The sequence below is a fragment of the Equus caballus genome, chromosome 4, assembly GCF_041296265.1.
Source record: "Equus caballus isolate H_3958 breed thoroughbred chromosome 4, TB-T2T, whole genome shotgun sequence".
NCBI lineage: Eukaryota > Metazoa > Chordata > Mammalia > Perissodactyla > Equidae > Equus > Equus caballus.
The window spans coordinates 67,113,733-67,136,711 of NC_091687.1; the positions used below are offsets into that span (position 1 = coordinate 67,113,733).

At 42.0% G+C, this 22,979-nt stretch overlaps 1 protein-coding gene across 2 annotated transcripts; it reads left to right on the forward strand.

Moving 5' to 3' along the window:
- Window positions 1-7,780: 7,780 nt before the first annotated feature.
- On the forward strand, window positions 7,781-22,519 carry LOC111767449 (uncharacterized). 2 transcript variants are annotated; one of them, XM_023639487.2, is made up of 5 exons: window positions 7,781-7,940; window positions 8,482-8,634; window positions 16,977-19,304; window positions 21,546-21,651; window positions 22,325-22,519. In XM_023639487.2, exons 2-4 carry the CDS (start codon window positions 8,490-8,492, stop codon window positions 21,620-21,622), a joined length of 2,550 nt encoding a protein of 849 aa, XP_023495255.2. In that variant the 5' UTR covers window positions 7,781-7,940; window positions 8,482-8,489; the 3' UTR covers window positions 21,623-21,651; window positions 22,325-22,519. The 2 variants fall into 2 exon arrangements, with proteins under 2 accessions (XP_023495255.2, XP_070120908.1); XM_070264807.1 differs by lacking the exon at window positions 22,325-22,519 and having other exon boundaries at window positions 7,795-7,940; window positions 21,546-21,652.
- Window positions 22,520-22,979: the final 460 nt, after the last annotated feature.

The following is a 22,979-nucleotide window of genomic DNA, read 5'->3' on the forward strand; positions in this document are numbered from 1 at the left end:
ATTTTAAACTCATGTTTCTCAGTAAATTATAGATCACGTAGACCAAAAATGAACAGGAGGATAGAGAATTTGAACAGAACAAAAATTTTATCTAAAGTTCATTTATAAACGAAGAATATCTAATAATTAGTGAATAAACATTTTTTTCAAGTTTATGTTAATCATTTACGAAATTTGGATACTTATAAGGCCCTAAGACAAACCCAAACAAATACCAAATTATTGGTAGCTTACAAATCATGTTCTTTGACCAAAATAGAATATAATTAGAAATCAATAATAAAATTTTAACCAAAATAATCTGATGTTTGTAAATTGAAAAACCTATTCCTTTTTTTTTTTTTTTTAGATTAGCCCTGAGCTAACTGCTGCCAATCCTCCTCTTTGTGCTGAGGAAGACTGGCCCTGAGCTAACATCCATTCCCATCTTCCTTTACTTTATATGTGGGATGCTTGCCACAGCATGGTGTGCTAGCGGTGCCATGTCCACACCCGGGATCTGAACTGGTGAACCTCGGGCCACCAAAGTGGGACATGTGCACTTAACTGCTGTGTCACCCCGCTGGCCCCAAAAAACCTACTTCTTGATGTTTCATGGATCATAAAAGAAAGCATACTGTAAATTAGAAAAAGGAGCAAAGATGGAAATTAGAAATTATTTAGAAATAAATGACTATGAGACTGCTACATAACAAAGCTTGTGGAATGCAACTAAAGAACTATTTAGAAGGAAATTTATGGCTTTAAACATCTATATGTATATGTACAAGGAAAATTAAATTAATTAGCTAAATGTTCAACTCAAGAAGCTAGAAAAGCAAACAACAGAGGAAACCCAAAGATATTTAAGGACAGAAATAAAAGAATAGTAATTTATTACACAGGAAATATAAGAGAGAAACAACAAAAGAAAAGGCTGATTCTTTGATAAGACTAATGAAACAGACATACTTTTAAGCATACTGATCAAGAACAAAATACAAAAGACAAATAATAGTAAGACTCAAAATGAGGACATTTATATAGATATCAGAAGCTTTTTTTTTTTTTTTGGCTGAGGAAGATTTGCCTTGAGCTAACATCCACACCAATCTTCCTCTATTTTTAAAAATTTTTTATCTTTTTATTCTTTTTTATTTTTCCTTCTTCTCCTCAAAGCCCCCAGTACATAGTTGCATATTCTAGTTGTGGGTCCTTCTAGCTGTGGCATGTAGGACACCGCCTCAGCAAGGCCCAACGAGTGGTGCCATGTCTGCACCCAGGATATGAACCGGTGAAACCCTAGGCTGCTGAAGTGGAGCGCACAACTTAACCACTCAACCACAAGGCCAGCCCCATTCCTCTACTTTTTAGTATGTGGGTTGTCACCACAGCATGGCTGCCAACAAGTGGTGTAGGTCTGTGCCAGGAACTGAACCCAGGCCGCTGAAGAGGAGCACTCCAAACTTAACCACTAGGCCACGAGGCTGGCCCACAAGCACTTTTAAAAAGCAAAAATTATGAAAAATTTTATACCTGTGAATTTGGAAACTCAGACAAAAAGGATAATTTCCTAGAAAAATTCAAGTTATTAAAACTAAATCAGGGGCCGGCCCCGTGGCCAAGTGGTTAAGTTTGCACGCTCCACTTCGGTGGCCTAGGGTTTCACTGGTTCAGATCCTGGGCGTGGACATGGCACCGCTCATCAAGCCATGCTGAGGTGACATACCACATGCCACAACTAGAAGGACCCACAACTAAAAATATACAACTATGTACTAGGGGGCTTTGGGGAGAAAAAGGAAAAATAAAATATTTAAAAAAAAAAACTAAATCAAGAAACGAAAAAACCAAATAGATTTATGAACATTAGATAAATTGCATCAGTAGCCAAGTCTACCTATAAACAAAATACACAACATATTCTTTCAGAGAAGTTCTACCAAACCTTCAAGGAATAAGTAAATAATCCTTCTCTCATGCAAACTGCTCTAGAGTACAGAAAAAGATGACAAGTTCTCTAACTTATTTTATGAGGCTAGGATATCTCAAAAGCAAGAAAAGTCAATGTAAGAATTGAAAATTATAAAATGATTTCATTTGTAATCTTAGATTCCAAAATTCTAAATAAAATACCAGCAAATGGAATCCTGAAATGTATATTAAAATATTTCAAGACAGAGTTGAGTATATATCAGGAATACAAGGATTGTTTAATGATAAAAAAATCTATTAAGGGGGGCTGGCCCCGTGGCCGAGTGGTTAAGTTCGCGCGCTCCGCTGCAGGCGGCCCAGTGTTTCGTTGGTTCGAATCCTGGGCGCGGACATGGCACTGCTCATCAAACCAAGCTGAGGCAGCGTCCCATATACCACAACTAGAAGGATCCACGACGAAGAATATACAACTATGTACTGGGTAGCTTTGGGGAGAAAAAGGAAAAAAATAAAATCTTTAAAAAAAAAATCTATTAAGGAATCTGCCCTGTTAGCAAGGTGAAGAAGGAGAAAAAATATGATTATTTCAATAATGCAGAAATACCATTTGCTAAAACTCAACATTCATTCAAAATTTTAAAACCTCTTAGCTAATCTGGAATAAAAGAGACTCCACTGACTTGATAAGGGGTACCTAGAAAATAACCTACAACAATCCTTCACGGTGAATCACTAGAAATTAAGTACAAGACGGTGGTATCTGCTATCACTTTTCCTTTCTCTGAAGTTTGATAGTTTTTCTGGAGGGCTTCCCCATTGGTTTTCAAAGCCAGAAAAGCCAGGTATTATGGGTCTTGTCTCAGCTCTGCTGAATCTAAAGGCTGGAATATCTATTGGGGCACAAATATCCCACTCAGATCCCCCTACTCCTCTGGGAAAAGCTTCATACCTTTAAGATTGCTTCTGGCAGGGCCGGCCCAGTGGCATAGCAGTTGAGTGCGCACGTTCCGCTTTGGTGGCCCAGGGTTCCCCGGTTTGAATCCCGGGTGTGGACATGGCACTGCTTGGCAAAAGCCATGCTGTGGTAGGTGTCCCACATATAAAGTAGAGGAAGATGGGCATGGATGTTAGCTCAGGGCCAGGCTTCCTCAGAAAAAAGAGGAGGACTGGCAGATGTTAGCTCAGGCCTAATCTTCCTGGGGCGGGGGGGGGGGGAAGATTGCTTCTGGCTGTGAAGCGCCATGGCTAGGATGTGGTTTTTTGCTCAGCAGAGGTATATTTCTGCCTCTTCCACCCTTGTCAGTTTTGTTCCTTGTTGTGGGGGTTCTTTTCATCCAGTTTCCAGATGTCTCTCAGAGGAAACTGTTCCACAGGTAGTTGTAGATTTATGTCCGTGAGAGGATGTGAGTTCAGAGTCTTCCCACGCTGCTGCCATGTCCCCAGAATCCCCTGCTACCAGTTTTTTAATTTGAATATTGTGCTGAAGGTCTTAGAAGATTAAGACAAATAAGAGAAATGAAAAGATATTCATTGAAAAGGAAGGAAAAGAATTGTCATTATTTGCAGATGATTTGAGTACCCATATGGAAAATCTACCAAAAATTGAAACCAGTGAGAGTTCAAGAAAGTTGCTAGAATATAAAATCAGTATATAAATATCAATAGTATTCCTATACACCACCAACACACTCAGAAAATGTAATTAATAGAAGAAATTGTTGTCGATAGCAAGAAAAATTATAACTCTATAAGGTATTTATAAAGGAAATTATAAATTAGAACCTTGTATTTAAGATTTATCCATGGAGGGGCTGACCTGGTGGCATTGTGGTTAGGCTCATGTGCTCCAGTTCAGCAGCCTGAGGTTTGCAGATTTGGATCCTAGGCGTGGACCTAGCACTGCTGGTTAAGCCACACTGTGGTGGCATCCCACACAAAATAGAGGAAGATTTGCATAGATGTTAGTTCAGCAACAATCTTCCTCAAGCAAAAAAAAAAGAAGATTGGCAACATAAATTAGCTCAGGGCCAATCTTCCTCACACACACAAAATAAAGATTTATCCATGGAGATAGATGTGATTCTAGTTCATTCACTTAATTCCTATGTAGTATCCCATAATCTATTGATAGTATAATTTATTTATCCATTCTCTTGTTTCATCGACATTTCAATGGTTTTCAATTTTTTTCTGTTATGAACAATGCTGCTGCAACAAAACAGTTTTACTAAGTAGTTCCTTGTGTGTATATGCAAGATTCTTTTTCTAAGATATTTCTAGAAGTAGAATTGTTCATGCATGGATTTTGACACATTTTCAACTTTTTTAGATATTGTCAACTTGCTCTCCAAAGTGATTTTACCAATTTACACTCTCACCAGCAGTGTATACATGTTCTAGTCACTCTAATTCCGCCTTAACCCTTGATGTTGTCACACTTGTTCCATTTTTCCCTCCAAACCTATGGTTATTAATGCCCTCTCATTGCAAATTCCACAAGAATGTACGCTCCCTAGGAACTGTAACTGTTTTTCTTCCTTGCTGTTTCCTCAGGGCTAGAATTGGGCCCATCCAATTGTAGGGACTCATATTTGTGGAGGGAATGGGTGGAGAAAGAATCACTAGTGAGGCTGAGCATCCTTGATGTTTTTATTACTGACCAGTATGTTAGAGAGGAAGCTCAAGGTGTGGGAAACAAGACTATCATTACACTCATTTTTAAAATTTCAATCTGAAATCAGCATGTCAACTGAGGGGATAGTAAAAATCACTCTGTTTTTGACAGAGAGAGACTATCAAACTGTTAAAATGAGGGCAACACTGACCACACAAGCACTAGAAAAGGCCCTGGGCCTAGGAATCCAAAGACCTCAGCCTACTCCCCTTCCAACTAGTAGGATTACAACTTCATCCATATGGGCAGATTACTCCTTGACTCTCAAGTGCCCTCATCTTTTATTATTTTTTTTTTTTTCGGTGAGAAGATTGGCCCTGAGCTAACATCTGTGCCAATCTTCCTCTATTTTGTATGTGGGATGCTGTCACAGCATGGCTTGACGAGCAGTGTGTAGGTCTGCGCCCAGGCTCCAAACCTGCAAACCCCAGGCCGCCAAAGTGGAGCATGCGAACTTAACCACTATGCCATTGGGCCAGCCCCAAGTGTCCTCATCTTAAAATAGAGATGATGATGATAATACCCATTTGGAATCCTGAGAAAAGAGCACACTCTTTACTAACTAGATCTTAACACAAAAATAGCAACCACCATCTAACCTCAGACACACCACAGAAAATGCCCCAGTTGGCACAAAAACATCCTTACATCACAGGTGTAGTTGGAATCTACTCTATGATTCATCCTTGATCCTTCCAGCAATGTCTCAAATCCGAAGCTTCCAATTAGCTGGCCTTTCTCAGACACTCTCATTCCAGTCCTGCTCCCTGCTGTTCTATCCGCCAACCCTCTCAACTATGCCACCTGGAAGCCCTGTTTGGCCAAGCACAAGCCACCATATCCCATCAACCTATTCACTGATTAGTCACTGAACTTTGTTCCCTCCCAAGGACACTTCTGTCCTGAGCTGCCCTCATAAGAAGGTTCTTCATTCTCCCACCCTCTATGCACTGCAGGGCTGAGACATGGCCACTAGCTTGTGGCAAGCCCAAGTTTTCTGGGGAATGAATATTATAAAATTTGGGGACTCTTTTTAAGAAAAACATTAAAAAATTATAAATATAAACATTTTGTGTTCTATCTCTCATCTTGCTGGTCACTCTGCCACATTCGTTGAGGACATGGGAATCTCTAAATGACTACAATATGAAGGAGGGGGTGACTTATCCAAAATCTGAGCCTCTCAGATTCTTCCTCAACACCAGTGACCTTCACCCCCACAGCACTGCAGCAAACCACTACTAGGCCACAATGTGGAGCAAGTGCTCCAACTCGGAAATCCTAAACTTAAAATTTCCATTGTCTGACCATATCCCCCTCCTCTAGCTCTTTCATTCTCATGTAGAAGACTGCCACCACTTTTTCTTCATTTGATCAGCTCCTTTCTGGCATTACTTATTTTCTCTTCCTAACTATATGCTAGGCCACTAAATAGAGTAAGGTGAGGCACCAACGGTGCAAAATTTAAGGAGGCCCTCACACTCAGGGGCAATGCAAGTGCAGGGTATACATTATGTGCTATGACATATTACTTTAGTTTCTCACCATTGCACTGAACTTTCTTGAACCTTGACTTTTCTTCCCATAAGCCTTGCAAAACCAGTCTCGATCCATCTAACAATTCAGTGTCTCTCCCAAGAGACTGAATATGACTGAGCAAGTGACATATCACTGCAGATGAGGGCCAATATAAACTACTGGTCCCCACCCCAGGTCAGCCCTCAATTCTACCAGCAACCCTTTTGCTGTCTGTAGATTACCGCTTTTTCCATTCCCTACAGCAATGTGGCAGACATTGGTAGTTGTCTGCTCAATTAATACCCATTCTCTTCCTTAGTCACAGAATCCCAGTTTATTCCAAGTGGCAATATGCCCAGCTAAAAAATCATTTCAGCCAGGGGAAGTCAATGTGGTACAATCTGAAGTCGCATGGGTCTTCTGGTAAGTCTCCTTAAGAGCAAAACTGGTAACTTAGCAGAAGCTGCTGTGTGCCCTTTCTACTCTTTTTCACCCTTTCCCTACTAATCCCCCTGCTTTATACTTGGAACTGGCATTTTGGAACAGGGGCAATTTGAAGATGAAAGCCAGTGCTAACAATGGTAGAGTAGAAAGAGAGGAGATTGGGTTCTTTGTGACAGCAAGGAGCTACCAGACCAGCTGTAGATGGCATGCTCCAGACTTCTTTATGTGAAAGAAAAACTTTTATCTAGTTTCAGCCACTGCTATTTCTGGTCAAACACAATTGCTACCTAATTAATGCAGTCAGTCATCTCACATTTTCAATGCTCCCTGCAAATCTTATTCCTGCTCTCCTACAATGAAAAAAATCAAGGTCATCAGATGCTAATATACTTAAATTCCTGCCTTCAGGACTTCATTTCCCTTCTGTCTCAACCTCTTTGTTCTGTCCAAGCAAAGCATTGTAACCAGGCTTACCTACTCTCCCCTTTTGCCTCCTCAGAATATCCTCCTAACATCCCTTCTCCCTCCACCATCTGTGACATCTCCTGGTCTCTCCATTCAAGCAATAAAATACTTAAATCTTTATCTTTGAAAAATAAAACAAAAAAGCCAAATCCTCCTTACCACTCCACGACTCCCGTTAACTACCACCCTACGTCTTTTCCTTCTCTCACATGAAAAGAAAGAGTAGTGACTATTTGCCAGGTTCACTTTCAAAGTGTCCATCCATCATCCATGCAACTAGAAGACAACTTCCCGTCCCACCACTTTCCCATATCAACGGCGTCCTAATAGCCAGAGCCCCTTCTCCCAGGTTTTACTCTCAGCAGCATCAAGCATGCTTGAGGGCCCCTCCCGTGTGAATATTCCTCCTCGCTGGCCTGTACTCTGTCCAGGTTGGCCTCCTCCTTCCTCTCTCCTTCTGCTCGGTCAGCGGCTTTAGGTCCCAGGAGGAAAGGAGACCAGGAGCTCGGAGGAGCGAAGAGAACCTGCCCCGACTCAACACACGCAAACGGAGGGGGCAGTCCCGCAGCATGGGGGAACTGCTCCGTCCTCTGGAAGAACAGATACCAGGGCGTCTAGACGCATGAAGGATGCGCAGAAGAGAGAATTAAGCGCACACGGAGCAGTACCCCACGCTGCTAGGTCTCAGCGCACCAGGGTTTCCTCCCGCGCCTTCAGGCGGGGCGGCCTTGCACATGGCGCATGCGCAGGCGAAGGGTGACGGGCGGCGCCTGCGCAACAGGCAGCACGTGCTGGCCCCGCGGCGCATGTAAAGGCAGACGCCAGCGCAAGAGCTGCCGTACACGCTCCGGTGGCATAGGTTAGACTGGCGTGGCTTGGTGTGTTACCGTAGACCTTCCCAGTTGCAGGCGTCGAAGTAGAGCAGGTAGGGACGCAGAACGCGGAACAGGATCGTTTGGGGTGAGCGGGGATGCTCACCCTGGCTTTCGGGGGAGGTGAGGGGCTCCTCGGTAGCCGGGTGGAGTGAGCCGTGGGGAAGGAGAGCTGAGCCCCGGGATGGAGTGCTCAGGACCCGGGACGGGTTCGGGCCGGGACGGGGCTGGGCCGGCACGCTGGAGAGGCTGAGGACCAGCGTGGTGCGGGCCGGGCCTGAGCCGCCCTCGAGCACAGCCGCCGTGCGGGTCCCCTCCAGGGCCTCCAGGCCTCAGTCATCCCTCGGTGCTGCGGCCCCGGGAGCCTCGACCTGTCCAGGCACGACGGTGGGCTCGGCGTCTGGGCGCCGCTCCCCGGTAGTAAACGCAGTGCAGCCCTCTGTCCCCGATCCCGGGCGAGAGGGAAGAGAAGCTGAGGACCCTGCCCGCCAGGCTGCAGTTCCAAGGGAGACTAGGATGACGTGTCTACCCTCCCGGCATTTCACAGAGCTCAGCGCGACGGTCCTTTCCTAAATACGAACATGTGTTTTTCAGCCTACAAAATGAACTCTTCTTCGGAAAACCACGCACTTTTTGAGGGCAATAACACCAGACCCTTTTTCTATGTACACGCCATGGGCCAGCATCCTTGCCCGAGTCCCTGGTACCAGAATCTCACCTACAGCCCGTTCCCTATTCCTGGGGCAGGTAAGAGGTTTAGTGGGCTTGGGAACCCTCCCTGTAAACCAGTGCCTGAAGGTTTTCTACTGCTTTTCTCCATTACCTCCCTTTCCTGCCCCTGTCCTGACACAAGAGGGATTGGGGTAGCACGCAGGGGCAGTGTTTGAAGTTCCCGTTATTAGGAGAGATTTGGAGTCTAGCTCTAGGCCAGGTACTGTGCTAAATACTAGAAATAGATTCTCCCGGAGACCTGTCAGCAGCCCCGTGAGCTACGTATTATTGCTCTTCTTGCTTCCCAAATGACGGCACTGAGGCTGGAGAGTCAGTGACTTGCTCAGGGTCACACAGTAGTCAACTCCAAATGTCCTTATGTTCGGAGACTAGTCTGGTTGGAAGAGGTACTTTAGGGCTCCTAGTCCTGTAATGTTTTCAACAAAGCTGAAGATTCTAAAAGCTACTATGTTGAGGTCAACAAGTACTCTGGGGGAAGAATGCCAGCAAGACTTGAAAGTGTTTGGAAGGTGGATATCTGGGATCTCGTTGAGTACATGGTTTACTGTAATAGGCAGGGGCTTTAGGCAGGGCGGAGGCCTCCAGGGGGTGATTCTCCCTTCCCACACCTCCAGTAGCAAAGATAGTGTGTACCCTGCTGTGGATAAGGCATGCTGTGTACCTTATGCAACTGTTTTCCAAGTAGAAAACCAGGGGTAATGAGGAGCGCTTTTGAGTTCATCAGTCACTGCTCCCAGCTGGGTGGTAGAATCTTTAATTCATCCAGAGAGCTGTTGGTGGCAGCCATTTCAAAGTTGCAGTGGGACCAAGAAGGAATTCTGCCAGTATATGGCCTATGGACTTCAGCTTTTTACTGTGTCTCCAGAGTGACTGTCTACCTGGCAGATTTTGGAGGTACATGTCCCCGTGAGCCAATTCTTTAGAGAAGTTTTTCTTTATATAAACCGTTGACTGTTTTCTCTGGAGAGCTCTAACAGATGTTGAAATGCTATTTTGAAGTGGTACAGAGGAAGAAATTGTATGAGAAAAACCCTTGAGTACAGAGGGTGGGAAATTCCTGAGAGAAATACATATTGTATCTTCAACATTCTTTGAATTAAAAGGCTGAGATTCTATACTTAGGCGGTTTTACCATACCATTCCCCTTAAGGTTTAAAATATTTGTCCTTTGGTGATCAGGCTAGTTTAGCTTGTGGAGTTTGAGTCCCTTAAAATATTTGTCCTTTAAAGTTGGGGTTTAGGAGGATTAAAGTAGTGAGTACTGGCAGCAGGAATGGGATTTTTTTTTTATTGCAACCTAACAGATTTTGGTGAAAAAATAAATGTATAGGATTTATTGTCTTGTGTAACCTGAAATTCCAAAAGTGAAGCCACTTCAGGCTGCTAGATAGGGAATCAAAGGATATAAACCATTTTTGAGTCTCTATCTCCTTCTCTCTAGGTTTTGACTTTTTCTGTGTTGGCCTCATTCTCTGCCATCATTTCAAAGTGACAGAGTCACAGCATTTCCAGGCCTGTAATGATTTTATGGCTAGTGTTCCCAAAGAAGAGCCCTCTCTTCCAGTAGTTTCAGCAAGAATTCAAAGCTGATTCTCCTTGGTCTGGCTTTGTCGCGTGCCCTCCCTGTTTTAATTACCAAGCCAGGGAGATGGACTAGTCTTCTAGACCAGTCTAGGTTATCTGCCCCATGTTGAAGGTGGTGAGAGCCTATCCTATATCATTTGGACAGAGAAGGTCTGTCGTTTTTCAGAGGACCTTGGGAGCCTATTACCACAAGGAGATAGAATGGATGCTGGGTACAGAAAAGATGTTGACTATAGATTCACTGAAGATAATTTACATCATTTTTGGATAGAGTTAGTGAGCTACGAAGTGAGAGGAATGTATTAGAAGTTGTTAAATAGCTTGATGAAATTGTGTAGTAAACAGCATGACAGTGTCATGGCCCAGGTGTACAGACGTTCCTTGAGTGAATACAAGATGAATTCAGTTGAGCAAGTGGACTCAAAGCATTCTGGTTGTATTAACCTACAGGTCAGCTTCTCATGGCCTGTTTTATACCTAGTTGTTTTAACTAGAAATTATTTAGAATTAGAGATGTAACTGCTCTCTGAATTACAGAACATCTTTCCAGTTGAAACTGGCTTAAATTATTTTTTATTGAAAAAGTAACCAAATACATGTGGTTAAAAGTTAAAATAGTGTACAAGCATAGAATGAGGTCTTTCCGTTACAATGCCTTTTCCCAGTCTCCCAGTCCCCCCTCCTGAGGCAAAAACTGTTGCCAGTTATTTGGTTATTTTTCCATGTATAGTCTATGTATATTCTCTACCTCTTTTTATTAGGGTTTATTTTTTAGAGCAGTTTTAGGTTCCTAGCAACATGAAGCAGAAGGTAGATTTCCCATATACCCTCAACCACGCAAAGCCTCCCCCATTATCAGCATCCTCCGCCAGAGTGGTACGCTTGTTACAATCAGTGAATCTACAGTGACACCTGATCACCTGAAGACCATAGTTTACACTGCAGTTCACTCTTGGTGCTGTACTTTCTGTGGGTTTGGATAAATGCATAATGACAGGTGTCTACCATTATAGTAGTCTACTGAATAGTTTTACTGCCCTAAAAATCCTCTACTCTGCCTATTCATGCCTCCATCCTTCCTAACCCCTGACAACCACCAATAGTCTTACTGTCTCCATAACTTCACCTGTTCTGGAAAGTCATATCATTGGAATCATACAGTATGTGGCTTTTTCAGTTTGGCTTCTTTTACATAGTAATATGCACTTAATGTGTTTTCATAACTTGATAACTCATTTGTTTTTACTGATGAATAATATTACATTTTCTGAATGTACTGCACTTTATATATCTACTCACCCACCTAATCTTGGTTGCTTCCAGGTTTTGGCAAGAGTATATCTAATTTTGTAAGAAACTGCCAAACTGTCGTCCAGAGCAGCTGCACCATTTTGCTTTGCCACCAGCAATGACAAAGAGTTCTCATTGATCCACATCCTCTCCAGCATTTGGTGTTGTCAGTGTTCAGGCTTTTAGCCGCTCTAATACATACGTAGTGGTATCTCATTGCTTTAATTTGTGATTCCCTACTGACATAATTCTGCAGAGCATCTTTTCATATGTTTATTTGCCATCTATATATCTTTGGTGAGATGTCTGTTAAGATCTGGCCTCTTTTTTACTTGAGTTGTTCTCTTAATGTTTTAAGAGTTCTTTGTATATTTTGGATAACGGTCCTCTATCAGATATGTCTTTTGCAAATATTTTCTCCCAGTCTGTGGGTTGTCTTCTCATTCACTTGACAGCGTCTTTTGCAGAGGTTTTAATTTGAATGAAGTCCAGCTTATCATTTTTTGCATGGATTGTGCCATTGGTGTTGTATCTAAAAAGTCATCACCATAGCAAGGTCATCTAGGTTTTCTCTTGTGTTGTCTTCTGGGAGTTTTATAGTTTTGAATTTTACATTTGGGTCTGTGATCCATCGTGAGTTAATATTTGTGAAGGGTGTAAGGTCTGTGTCTAGACTCATTGTTTGCATGTGGATGTCCAGTTGTTCCAGGATCATTTGTTGAAAGACTGTCTTTGCTCCATTGTATTGCCTTTGCTACTTTGTCAAAGGTCAGTTGACTATACTGATTTGGGTCTGTTTGTGGGCTCTCTGTTCGGTTCCATTGATCTATTTGTAATTTCTTCCTTAAATGTTTGGTAGAATTCACCAGTGAGCCCCTCCAGTCCTGGTGCTTTCTATTTTGGAAGGTTATTAGTTATTGACTCAATTTCTTTAATATAGGCCTACACAGATCGTCCATTTCTTCTTGTGTGAGTTTTGGCAAATTTTGTCTTCCAAGGAATTGGTCCATTTTATCTAGGTTATGAAATTTGTGGGAATAGAGTTCATGGTATTCCTTTATCTTTTTAATGTCCATGGGATTTGTAGTGATGTACTCTCTTTCATTTCTTATATTAGTAATTTGTGTCTTCTCTTTTTTACTTAATTAGCCTGGCTAGAGGCTTAATCACCTTTATTGATCTTTTCAATGAATCAGCTTTTGGTTTTGTTGTCTCTATTTTAGATTTCTTGTTTTCAATTTAGTTGATTCTGCTCTAATTTTTATTTCTTTTCTTCTTACTTTGGATTTAATTTGCTGTTCATTTTCTAGTTTCCTAAGTTAGATGCTAGATGATTGATTTTCTGATCTTTTTTAAGACAGTCATGCATCACTTAACGATGGGATATGTTCTGAGAAACACATCTTAGATGATTTCATTGTTGTGTGAACATCATAGAATGGGAATAAAATTGCCACATGAAAATGTGTCTCATTAACTTGAGGATTATTTTTGGCTGATTATTTTTAAGAAACTAAAGACTCAGAAGTTTTTCTTGTTACTTCATTCTTAAGTGCCTAAAAGAATTCAGATTAAAAAAACCTGTCCCAGAAAGTGAGCTATCACTTTAGCATAATATGAACTAGGTGGTAGACAGGGAGGACCTAGAAAAGCCTGTTTGATGGGCTCCTGTTCTCCTGTTTCTCTGTGGCCAAATACTTGTTTTCCCAATGTTTGCTCATTTTCACCTACCTGTGAATTGCCTTCCTTACCTTTGGAGTCCCTGACTTTCCCCACCCCCAACATCTTCTTTTGTCTTTGGCTCAGGATGATATTTAGGGTGAGAGCTTCAGCCATTTTGGCGAGTTACTCAGTTTTCCTGGGTTTCTCCTATGTATATATGTTATTAATCTTTTGTTTGTTTTTCTCCTGTTAATCTGTCTCATGTCAATTTAATTCTCAGACCAGCCAAAAGAATTTAGAAGGGGAGAGGAAAATTTCTTCCTCACCTACAGTACTTACACAAGCCTAGGTGGCATAGCCTATTACACACCTATGCTACATGGTACTAATCTTATGGGACTACCATCATATATGCAGTCCATCATTGACCGAAACATTGTTATGTGGTGCATGATTGCATACGCATTCAATGCTGTAAATTTCCTTCTAAGCACTGCTTTCATGCTGTTCAACAAATTTTAACGAGTTGTATTTTCATTTAGTTCAAAGTACTTTTTAATTTCTCCTGAGATTTCTTCATTCAATCATGTGTTATTTAGTAGTGTGTTTAATCTACAAGTATTTTGGGATTTTCCAGCTCTTTTTGTTTTCTACATTAATTTAGTTGTGGTCTAAGAGCAGACGTTGTATAATTAATATACTTTTCAATTTGTAAAAGTGTGTTTTATGCCCCACTGTGTGGTCTGTCTTGGCAAATGTTCCATGTGAGTATGAGACCAATGTGTATTCTTTGTGAATGAAGTAGTCTATAGATGTCAGTCAAAGTTGGCTGATGGTGCTGTTGAGTTCAACTGTGTCATGACTGATTTTTTTACCTCCTGCATCTGTGCATTTCTGATAGGGGAGTGTTAAGTCTTTAACGATAATAATGGATTAATCTCTTTGTCCGTGCAGTTCTCTCACTTGTTGCCCCATGTAGTATCACCGTCTGTTAGGGGAATACAGTTTAAAGATTGTTAAATCTCAGTGAAGAATTGACCTTTTATGTAATGCCCCTCTTTATCCCGGATCACTTACCTTGCTCTGAAGTCTGCTCTGTCTGAAATAAACACAGCTTCTCCCACTTTCTTTTGATTAGTGTTAGCATGGTACATGTTTCTCCATCCACTTAATTTTAATTGCTGTCTTAATTTTAAAGTGAGTTTTTATACCCAACAGTATTTGTCTTTCAGTATGCCTTGTGGTGTTTTCTTGATCACCAGTCTTTCTGTACTGGATGAAAGGAACTGCTCTAAACAGGTCTTTAGTAATGTGATATGTTCTTGGAGCTGGGGAAGGGAATCATAGTCCTATGGTTATCAAAGGGCTATGATTAGGTCTCAGTCTTTTAATGAGATTGTGCCTTTGGACCGTGAACTACACATATGCTTCAATTCTCCCCACCCACTGAGTTGGGAAGGGTGCTAGAGTGGGCTGGAGATAATTATTTCCTTTTCCCCAAGTCACTGAGGAGCTGATTAACTATTACTCCTGAGGGCCAACCTGGTTAAGAAGAGTGGAGTGCTTCTGGTGTATATGCAGTGGTTTCTTTTCCCCTCTCTCGGCGAGAAGCACAGGGGATTTTTTTTCCCTAGGTTTACTGTGAGAAACTGGTTGAACTACTGCAGGTAAAACTCAGAAAAGCATGTGGGGGTCCCCCTATGCCTGGGTCCCCTGAAATTTTTAACTCTCGGACTTGCTGACCCTGAGCCTACAATTTGTCAGTAAGACTTCAGGTTTCCCTACCCTACTCCTAGTTCCTGTGGAGTTTTCATCTCTTGGGTTTGTGCTCCTGTGAGCTGTGATTGTATTCATGTCTCTTCAATATTGAGGGTAGCAATTTGCCCCGTAACCTCACTGCTGTGACAGATCTAAGAAGAGTTCTTGATTTTTCAGTTCAACTTTTTTTACTTCATTAGGAATGAGTAACTTCCAAGCTTCATACATATTCAGAATGAGGAAGTCGACCACTTTGTAATATTAGTTGGACATGCAGTATGCGGTGCAGTCCAACTGAAATAGGGGGCTGAATTTGAATAAATACTAAATTCTTTTTGTCTCAGTGTCCTCCTTTGTATAGGATGAATTAGGTTTTTTTTTGCCATTGGCCAGCATCTCCCCATTTCTGCCACCACCCAGCCCCTGGCAACCACCGTTCTATTCTCTGTTTCTATAAGTTCATCTTTTCTAGATTTTACATATAAGTAAGATCATACAGCGTTTGTCTTTCTCTGTCCAGCTGATTTCTCTTATCAAAATGCCCTCAAGGTCCATCTGTTGTTGCAAATGGCAGGATTTCCTTTTCTAACAAAATGAATTAGGTTTTGGTAGCAGTTGGAAGGGAGCAGGGGAAGGAGGATGTCCTAGAAAAGGGAAGAGAAGTTGGCATAATGGAGAAACCCACATATGACTGGAGCCTACAGCTTACTCTTAATGGGAGAGTATTGAGAGAATACAGTGAGAAACCAGATAATGAAGGTCTTTATGGCATTCTAAGGTATATGGTCATTGTTCCGCATTTCCTGACAGGCAATGGTAAGCCATTCAAATACTGTAACTGGAGTGAGGGATCAAAGTTGGGTCAGAAAGATTGTTCTGGAAGCAGTATGGGTTACCGACCTGTGAGATGGTCAGGGATGGGTCAAGAAAGTTACTAGTAAATATATGGGTAAAAACTTGGAGAGGACTTCAAGTCCTTTGCATTGGTAACAGAAGAGGGAAGGCATTTATGAAGAGTAGACATAGGTTTTGTTTAGGGAGAGAGAAAAAAACAACTTTAATACCTATTTTTTGCAGTGGGTGACTGGATAGCGGTCCTGTGATGGTTTCTAGTGGCAGAGATCTGCTATTAAGGTATTTTGTCGTACTGTCTTAGACAGTACAATGTGTATTCTGGGATTTTTATCAGGGAAGTTATCTGACACTGTAGTTACATGAATTTCATTCTTTTGGCTTCTAAACTCTTAAAACAATGCTGAAATCCAAGCTGAGACTTCTTTCCTTTCTTTCATTAGAGGAAAAAAACCCCAAATGCTTGTACAGATATATTATTCCAGGTATGGGAGGCACTTTGATACATTCCTCAGCAGTGAAATTGAGTTCGTAAGATCAACCTCACAATATTGAGTAAATCGCCTCATGAGCACTGATTTGAGTATAACTATTGCTTCTTCTATAAACTTAGTAGAAGTTTTATCTTAACTTCATTTGTCAGTTATATAAACCTGTCTTGCAAAACCAAATGGCTTTCCCAAAAATGTATTTGTATGAGAGAAATGCCTGGAATTATTGACACCATTGCAATGATTACCTCTGAAGAATTCAAATGGGAGAAGATGTGTGTGTTAAAGGATAGTGCTGAATTGTAGATTTAGAAAGGTTTTTAAATCCAAAGGACTTTTGTTTCCATTTGTTCTGTAAGGCCTGACATGAATTAGCCTTTCTGAAGCGATGACAACCTAAATTATGCTTAGTGGTAGTCGGTCTCTTTTAAAAAGAGTCACTAAATATGGGTGATGTTTGTGATATGCCGACTAACTGATATGGCCTAGGAACTAACCAGTGAGTACAGATGCCTACTCTAGTGCTGAAGAGGGGTCCCAGAGGCCACTGTTACAGTCATTGCCCCTTCATTTGTTGAATCCTGGGAATATCCAAGGAGGAACTGGGGGCATTAGTTACCAAGTGGCATGGAAGAAATTCAACATTTTAATTGGTACGGCCATATAGGTGCATATTGGCTGCAAGAGACAAAATGACTAGCTACTGTATTCTCTTTCTAGGTTTCAGAAATGGAGGTCTGTATTTCCCATATTCAGTGGTACTCAATGAATATCCTGGCTTTCTTGTACCTCAGTCCCCATTGCCCACTACACTTAACCGAAGACCCATATTCCCTGTGTTTTGTAATCCAGCACAATTCCGGCACTATAGTGGCTATGGAAAAAAAATGAAAACAAAAGAGACTCAAACTGAACCTCAGCAGGCTGAAAACATGAGCAAAAAACAAGACATCCACTCAGAAGTCAATGGCCATGACACAGGTAGGGTGACCAGTATCCCTGCTACTAATGTTGACATCGAAACTGACAACATTCCTGCAAAAACAGTTGGGGCTCTGTCTTCTGTTGCCCAGAAGAGGGAGCTACTTGATAAGAGCCCTTCTAATAACGCTGTTAATAGAAAGACGCTTCACAGAAGCTTTACATCTGAGAAAGAGAAAATGAGGATAGAGCAGGGTGAAGGATCCCCTGTAATACAGTTCCGGAAGACTTTGAAAGAAATCATGCGTTTGCTTGACCTAGCATACGGTGAAGCTGTGCCAGAGAACATGGTGCAGCAAAATGAGTTTTCACAGAGTTCATGTGAAATTAGGGGTATGCTCTGTAACCCTCATGAGGATGAAGATGGCATTACATATGAAGATGAACAAAGAGCTGTTCCGTTGGAGCAGCATCTTGATATTGTAAGGCATAATGAGATGTCAAAGTCAGGATTAACCATGGAAGTGAACTTGGATAAAGAAAAGAAAGGATTCTCAGCTGTTCCCCAAATCCTGCCATCTCCAGATGAAGTAAAAGGTGAAGATGAGATCCAGAATACCTTGATCTCAAAATTGTGCCAGTCTACTGGAGATGGCAACAAGCTCCAGCAGGAAAGCCCACTCGGCGTTAGCATGGAAACAGTTAATGACCTGAGCCTACAGTCTCAAACCCAGACCCCCCTTAGCATTGGGGAAGGAAAGCCCCACAACAGTAGTGGGAGCCATGGCTCCCTGGAGAAACAGGATGAAGATGAAGTGGTAGAGAGTAATAACTCCCCCCAGGGGTGTGTTCCCTCCCCTACGTGGGTGGCAGAGTTCAACCGAGTGGATGAAAGCATCATGTGTGATGTGAGCTGGTGGCTGGATGCAGAGGTGGCGAAATCTCCGGAGTCATCACCAGAAAGTTGTAGAAAGGGAACAGAGAAAAAGTTCGTTGGGAGTAGGGAACTGAATGAAGATGAAGTGGTAGAGAATAATAACTACTCCCAAGGGTGCCTTCCCTCCCATACCTGGTTGGTCCCATTCAACCGAGTAGATGAAGGCATCCAGTGTGACATGAGCTGGTGGCAGGATAGAGAGCTGGAGAAATCCCCCGAGTCATCACCAAAAATTAGTAGAAACGGAACAGGCAAAAAGTCAGTCGGGAATAGGAAACTGGATGAAGGTGAAGCGAGAGAGAGTAATAGCTACCCTGAGAAATATGTCCCTTCCCCTACCTTGTTGGCCCAGTCCAAACGAGTGGATGTAGGCATCATGTGTAATATGGGCTTGTGCCACAGTGAGGAGGTCAGAACAACCCCTAAGGAAATTTCCTCAGCCGATGAAGAGTCATTGCAAGACTGCAATTCTAAGGGGTCAGACAAGTCAGGCACGAGTAGGGAATGCATCCAGTGTGATAGGAGCTGGTGGCAGGATGCAGAGCTCCAGAAATCCACTGAGCAAATGCCCCCTATAGATGAAGAGTCGTCACCAGACTGCAAAATAAAGGGATCATGGAAAAAGTCAATCAGGAATAGGAAATTAAACACAGATGAAGAAGAAATGATCATAGATGATGAGACTGAGGAGGTATATAATGAGAACTTCACAAAGTATGCAAAAACTAAAAAGACTGCGAAAGGCAGGAAGCTGAATGTGCTGAACAGCTTCTCAAATGGTAAGACAGTCTATTTGTTGAAGAAAAACGCTGCCTTGAACGTTGTACTTCCTGAGGATTCAGAAGACACTGAGTTGGAACAGGAAGTTGAAGATGAAATGTATGAGGTAGCATGCCTTTTTGGGGAGGTTAGTCCACAGGGCCCTCTGACATCTTCCATAGGAAGGTTGTATCGCAAGTCTGGCAGGATAATCAGGATACCACCTGAGAGCTCTCTCCCTCCCCAACTTATTGTATGGCCCAGATATAGGTACAAGTTGAAGTGTGGTGAATATGAGAGCATCCCTATGGTTTACAAGGTGAAGAGACAGGATGGCTGTGAAATCACTTACGGCAGGCTCCACAAGAAACATACCATGGCCAAGCAGGAGAGATTGGAGTCCAAGAGAGCCTCTCACAGTTCATTGGAATGTAAGTGACTAATGGGCTCCTATACATTTGGTTGTCTCTGGTTGTTGCATACTGGGTCCTAGATGTAGAAGCAGCCATGGATGAGTAGTATTTCTCCATTTGGAAAGCATGTCCTTACTTAAGCTATAGGTGCCATATTTGTAGGATTTGCAAAGAGAATCTCTAGTTAAGAGTTTCTGTTTTCTATGAAATTATAATGTAATTTGAAACAAAGACCTCTAGTAGACGATGATAAAGAACGAGGTGATGTTGGTAAATAAGAGTTGGGTTGAGATCGCAAAGGAGAGAGAGATGGACATAGATGGAGCTGGAGTTGCTGAGAATGGGCAGTCCATGTGGAGGCAGTGAATTCTTTTTTTTTTTTTTTTTTTGAGGAAGATTAGGCCTGAGCTAACATCTGCTGCCAGTCCTCCTCTTTTTGATGAGGAAAACTGGCCTTGAGCTAACATCCGTGCCCATCTTCCTCTACTTTATATGTGGGATGCCTGCCACAGCATGGCTTGCCACACGGTACCAGGTCTACACCCGGGATCCGAACCGACGAACCCTGGGCCACCGAAGCAGAACGTGCGCACTTAACCGCTGCACCACTGGGCCAGCTCCCGAGGCAGTGAGTTTGTATATGGATTTAGGAGTTGTGGTTTGGAGTGGGAAAGAAGAGAAAGTTTGGAGTAGGAATGGAGACAGTAGCTTGAACTCAGATGTGCAGCCAGGGCAGGTCAAGAGTTTCCAGGGATTCAGCCTGAGACCATCCTGCCAGAGGGAAGACTGGTGATGAATTGGGACAGAAGAGAGGCCAAGCAGAATTGGGCTAAAGTAATAGATTTTCCCTTTAGTTTTTATTTTTATTCTGTAGGTAATAAGGGGCCAATTCAAATTGAGTAGAGAAATGACAGGAAGAAATGTGCTCTAGGAATCTTCAACTGGCAGTATTGTTAGGCAGAATTAGAATGGAGAGTGCTGATTTGGCTGAAAATCTTGTATAAAGTTAGTTTAATTCAACGTTGGATATGGAGAGATGAGAGTCCCAACTCACATGGGAGTAAAAACACCGCAGGGGATTTATTAACAAAATTGATTCTTTAAAAAAATGCTGAGGTTTGAACTAGGCTACCTGGAGACAATGATAACATCCCTGGAAACAGTTTGGGAAGAGAAGCTGTTTTGCTTTATTGCGTAGTTGTGGGTGGGAGGAGTGTATAAAATGGTGAGTTTGAGGGACTGGATCAGCAGATCATCCACATCTGGTTGAAGCTGGAGTTTGGACCACCCTGTGAATGGGGCGTGGGAGGGAGCTCAAGGAGGACTGGGAAGGGCCCAAAGCAGAGCTTTGGGGAATGATCACATCTGGGGAGCAAAGGATGAATGAAAGCAGGTAAGTGAATGGGAGGCATAAGGGCCCCAGGGAAATTTAATTAAGTACCATTCTTAGCCCCAAGACCTTTAGACCCAACAAGTATTTAAGCCTACCTTTTCTTTTAAAAGTGGGGGTATTGTCAAATCTTCACTCTTGGCTGTTAGTTGTCTTGACTTTGATTCATACCCAGTGATTTGGAAAGGGTTTTTTTTTTAAAACAAGCTGACTTTATGATATGAGCAGAGTTTTTTGCCTTTGGTATGGTTAGTCCTTTCTTATAAAGGAGGGCAAGAATGAATGTTCTGGGCCACTGTGCTTACAGAACCCTCATGCATAAACTTCGTAATGAATGGGAGCATTCCAGATGTGTAAGCCCTAGTTCCTGACGACTAACATTGTAAAATTAATAGTCAAACACTGGCCACCTGACCTTTAGTCTTAATTGCCTCTGCTGTCATTTCCCATCATAGTGTGTAGAAGCCTTTTTTCTGTCTTGGGAAACGACATTGGTTTTAACTTTATTCCCTTGCCTACCTTAATACTGTAGTTTATCAGCTTGAGCACTTTCTCCTTTGACCACGTCTGAAAGAAAGTCTTTTTGGGTAGTCCTATCACAGCTGTGTGAAGCGGATATTGAGAACTTTAATTTACTCGAAGTTACACAGTCAGGATTTTAATTTCCAGGCTGAAGGCTCTCTCCTCTAGGTTGTGTTTGTTATTATTTTTGCCAAATAATTTTTTTTGCTGCTAAGAATTGTAGAATGGTATAAAATAGCATCTTGAAAAATAGGTAATTTTCTTGAAAGAGACGTTTTTGATTTGTTTTTCTCTCTGGTTTTTAAGCAACTTGGATTATTGAATGTATGAATCCCTTCTTCCCTCAGGTAACTGTGAGAGAGCGAAAACCAAGGTACCTTACAAATTAACAAGTAAAAACAAAGATTCGAGGCAGATGCAGTAAAGTTTAGGAAATACCCAGCAGATATAGAGGTGGGTATCTATCTTGTGTCCAGTTTTATGATTTGCTTTTCGGATTTAATTTGTTTAGGGTTTCCTACTCAGTGCCTTTTCTGCCCTCCAAAACTAATACTTCCTGTGGGCAATGAAAAATGGCAGCATTCTAACCAGCTAAAAGACATTTCTGTAGACCCTAGCTTATAAATTTATTGGAGCCAAAGCCTTTCAGTTTGATGGAATGTTATTTTTATCCTGGTTTTTCACTTTTAATTCCTGATGTTGCTAATGATAGTAAATTGTGGGTTATATGGGATTTGGTAAGTTACCCTGGTGGCTTCACTCTTAAAGTGTCCCAGTTTGAAGCTGGGTACTGGAAGCTCTTAGTATCTCCCTCAAGGGGCTAGTAGCATGATAGCATGACCGGCTTTCCTTCAGAGTCTTGGCATTGAGTATCCCTACCACGGCCCCAACTCCTAGGCCTGGGGGGTAAGGGAGCAGTCACTTGAGGGTGCTTTAAAGGCTATTCCCGCCATACATTGGTCATAAAGGAAAGACTGATAACCAAGTTCAGGCAAAATGTCAGAACCTTTAGCTTTATCTTACAGAGATGGAAACTAAAGATTCCTAATGATTCTGTGTATAATGTATCTTGAGTCTGTTATACAACAGATATCAGGAAGTGTATCATTCTGTTGTTATTTCATAGGAAACAAATTGCTGAGTTCCACCTACAAAGAAGAGCTAAATATTGCATTGTCGTGATGGTTTGGAGCATGTGATCTCTCTCTTGATTTGAACTAATAAAGCTATTATACCTACAAACAAGTTAAGAAAACGGGACGTTGTAAAGCCTTTGGAATTATAAGTTGGAAAACAGCAAATAAATTGAATTGCATATGCATGTCATTCTTAAGCATTTTCTTCCTCTCTTAAAATGGCCACATCACTAACAACACCAATAGAGTTGAGTCATTCATGAATACTTCTGGTGTGTATGCTTCAGTCTTGTATTCTCCAAGGATCTATGGGTAAGGGAGAAAGGATGGTGGAATTGAGGACATTAATAAATAAGTAGATTAAGGATTCCCCATAAACAGGAACTACCCTGGGGACAGAGACTGTGCCTTACCCATTTTTTATAAATGGAGACCAGGCACATAGATCCACTGATGGATATGACCAGGGGTGGTGGGTTGTAGTATCCTATGTTCTTTACTTCCAATCAGTGTGCATTCCTAGAAACAGAGGAAGCTTTAGGCAAACAAAAGTTCTTTATACTTAGAATCTAGGACCTACAGGTGAAGTGTGTTACTAGGTGCCAGAAAGGTTTATGTGTGGTTGAAGGCGCTCTCAAAGTTATT

Coding starts and splice junctions, on each gene's coding strand:
- LOC111767449 (XM_023639487.2), top strand. CDS start 8,490: ATGAACTCTTCTTCGGAAAACCACGCACTTTTTGAGGGCAATAACACC. Junction 8,635..16,976: donor GTTCCCTATTCCTGGGGCAG/GTAAGAGGTTTA, acceptor TTCTCTTTCTAG/GTTTCAGAAATGGAGGTCTG. Junction 19,305..21,545: donor CTCTCACAGTTCATTGGAAT/GTAAGTGACTAA, acceptor TTCTTCCCTCAG/GTAACTGTGAGAGAGCGAAA.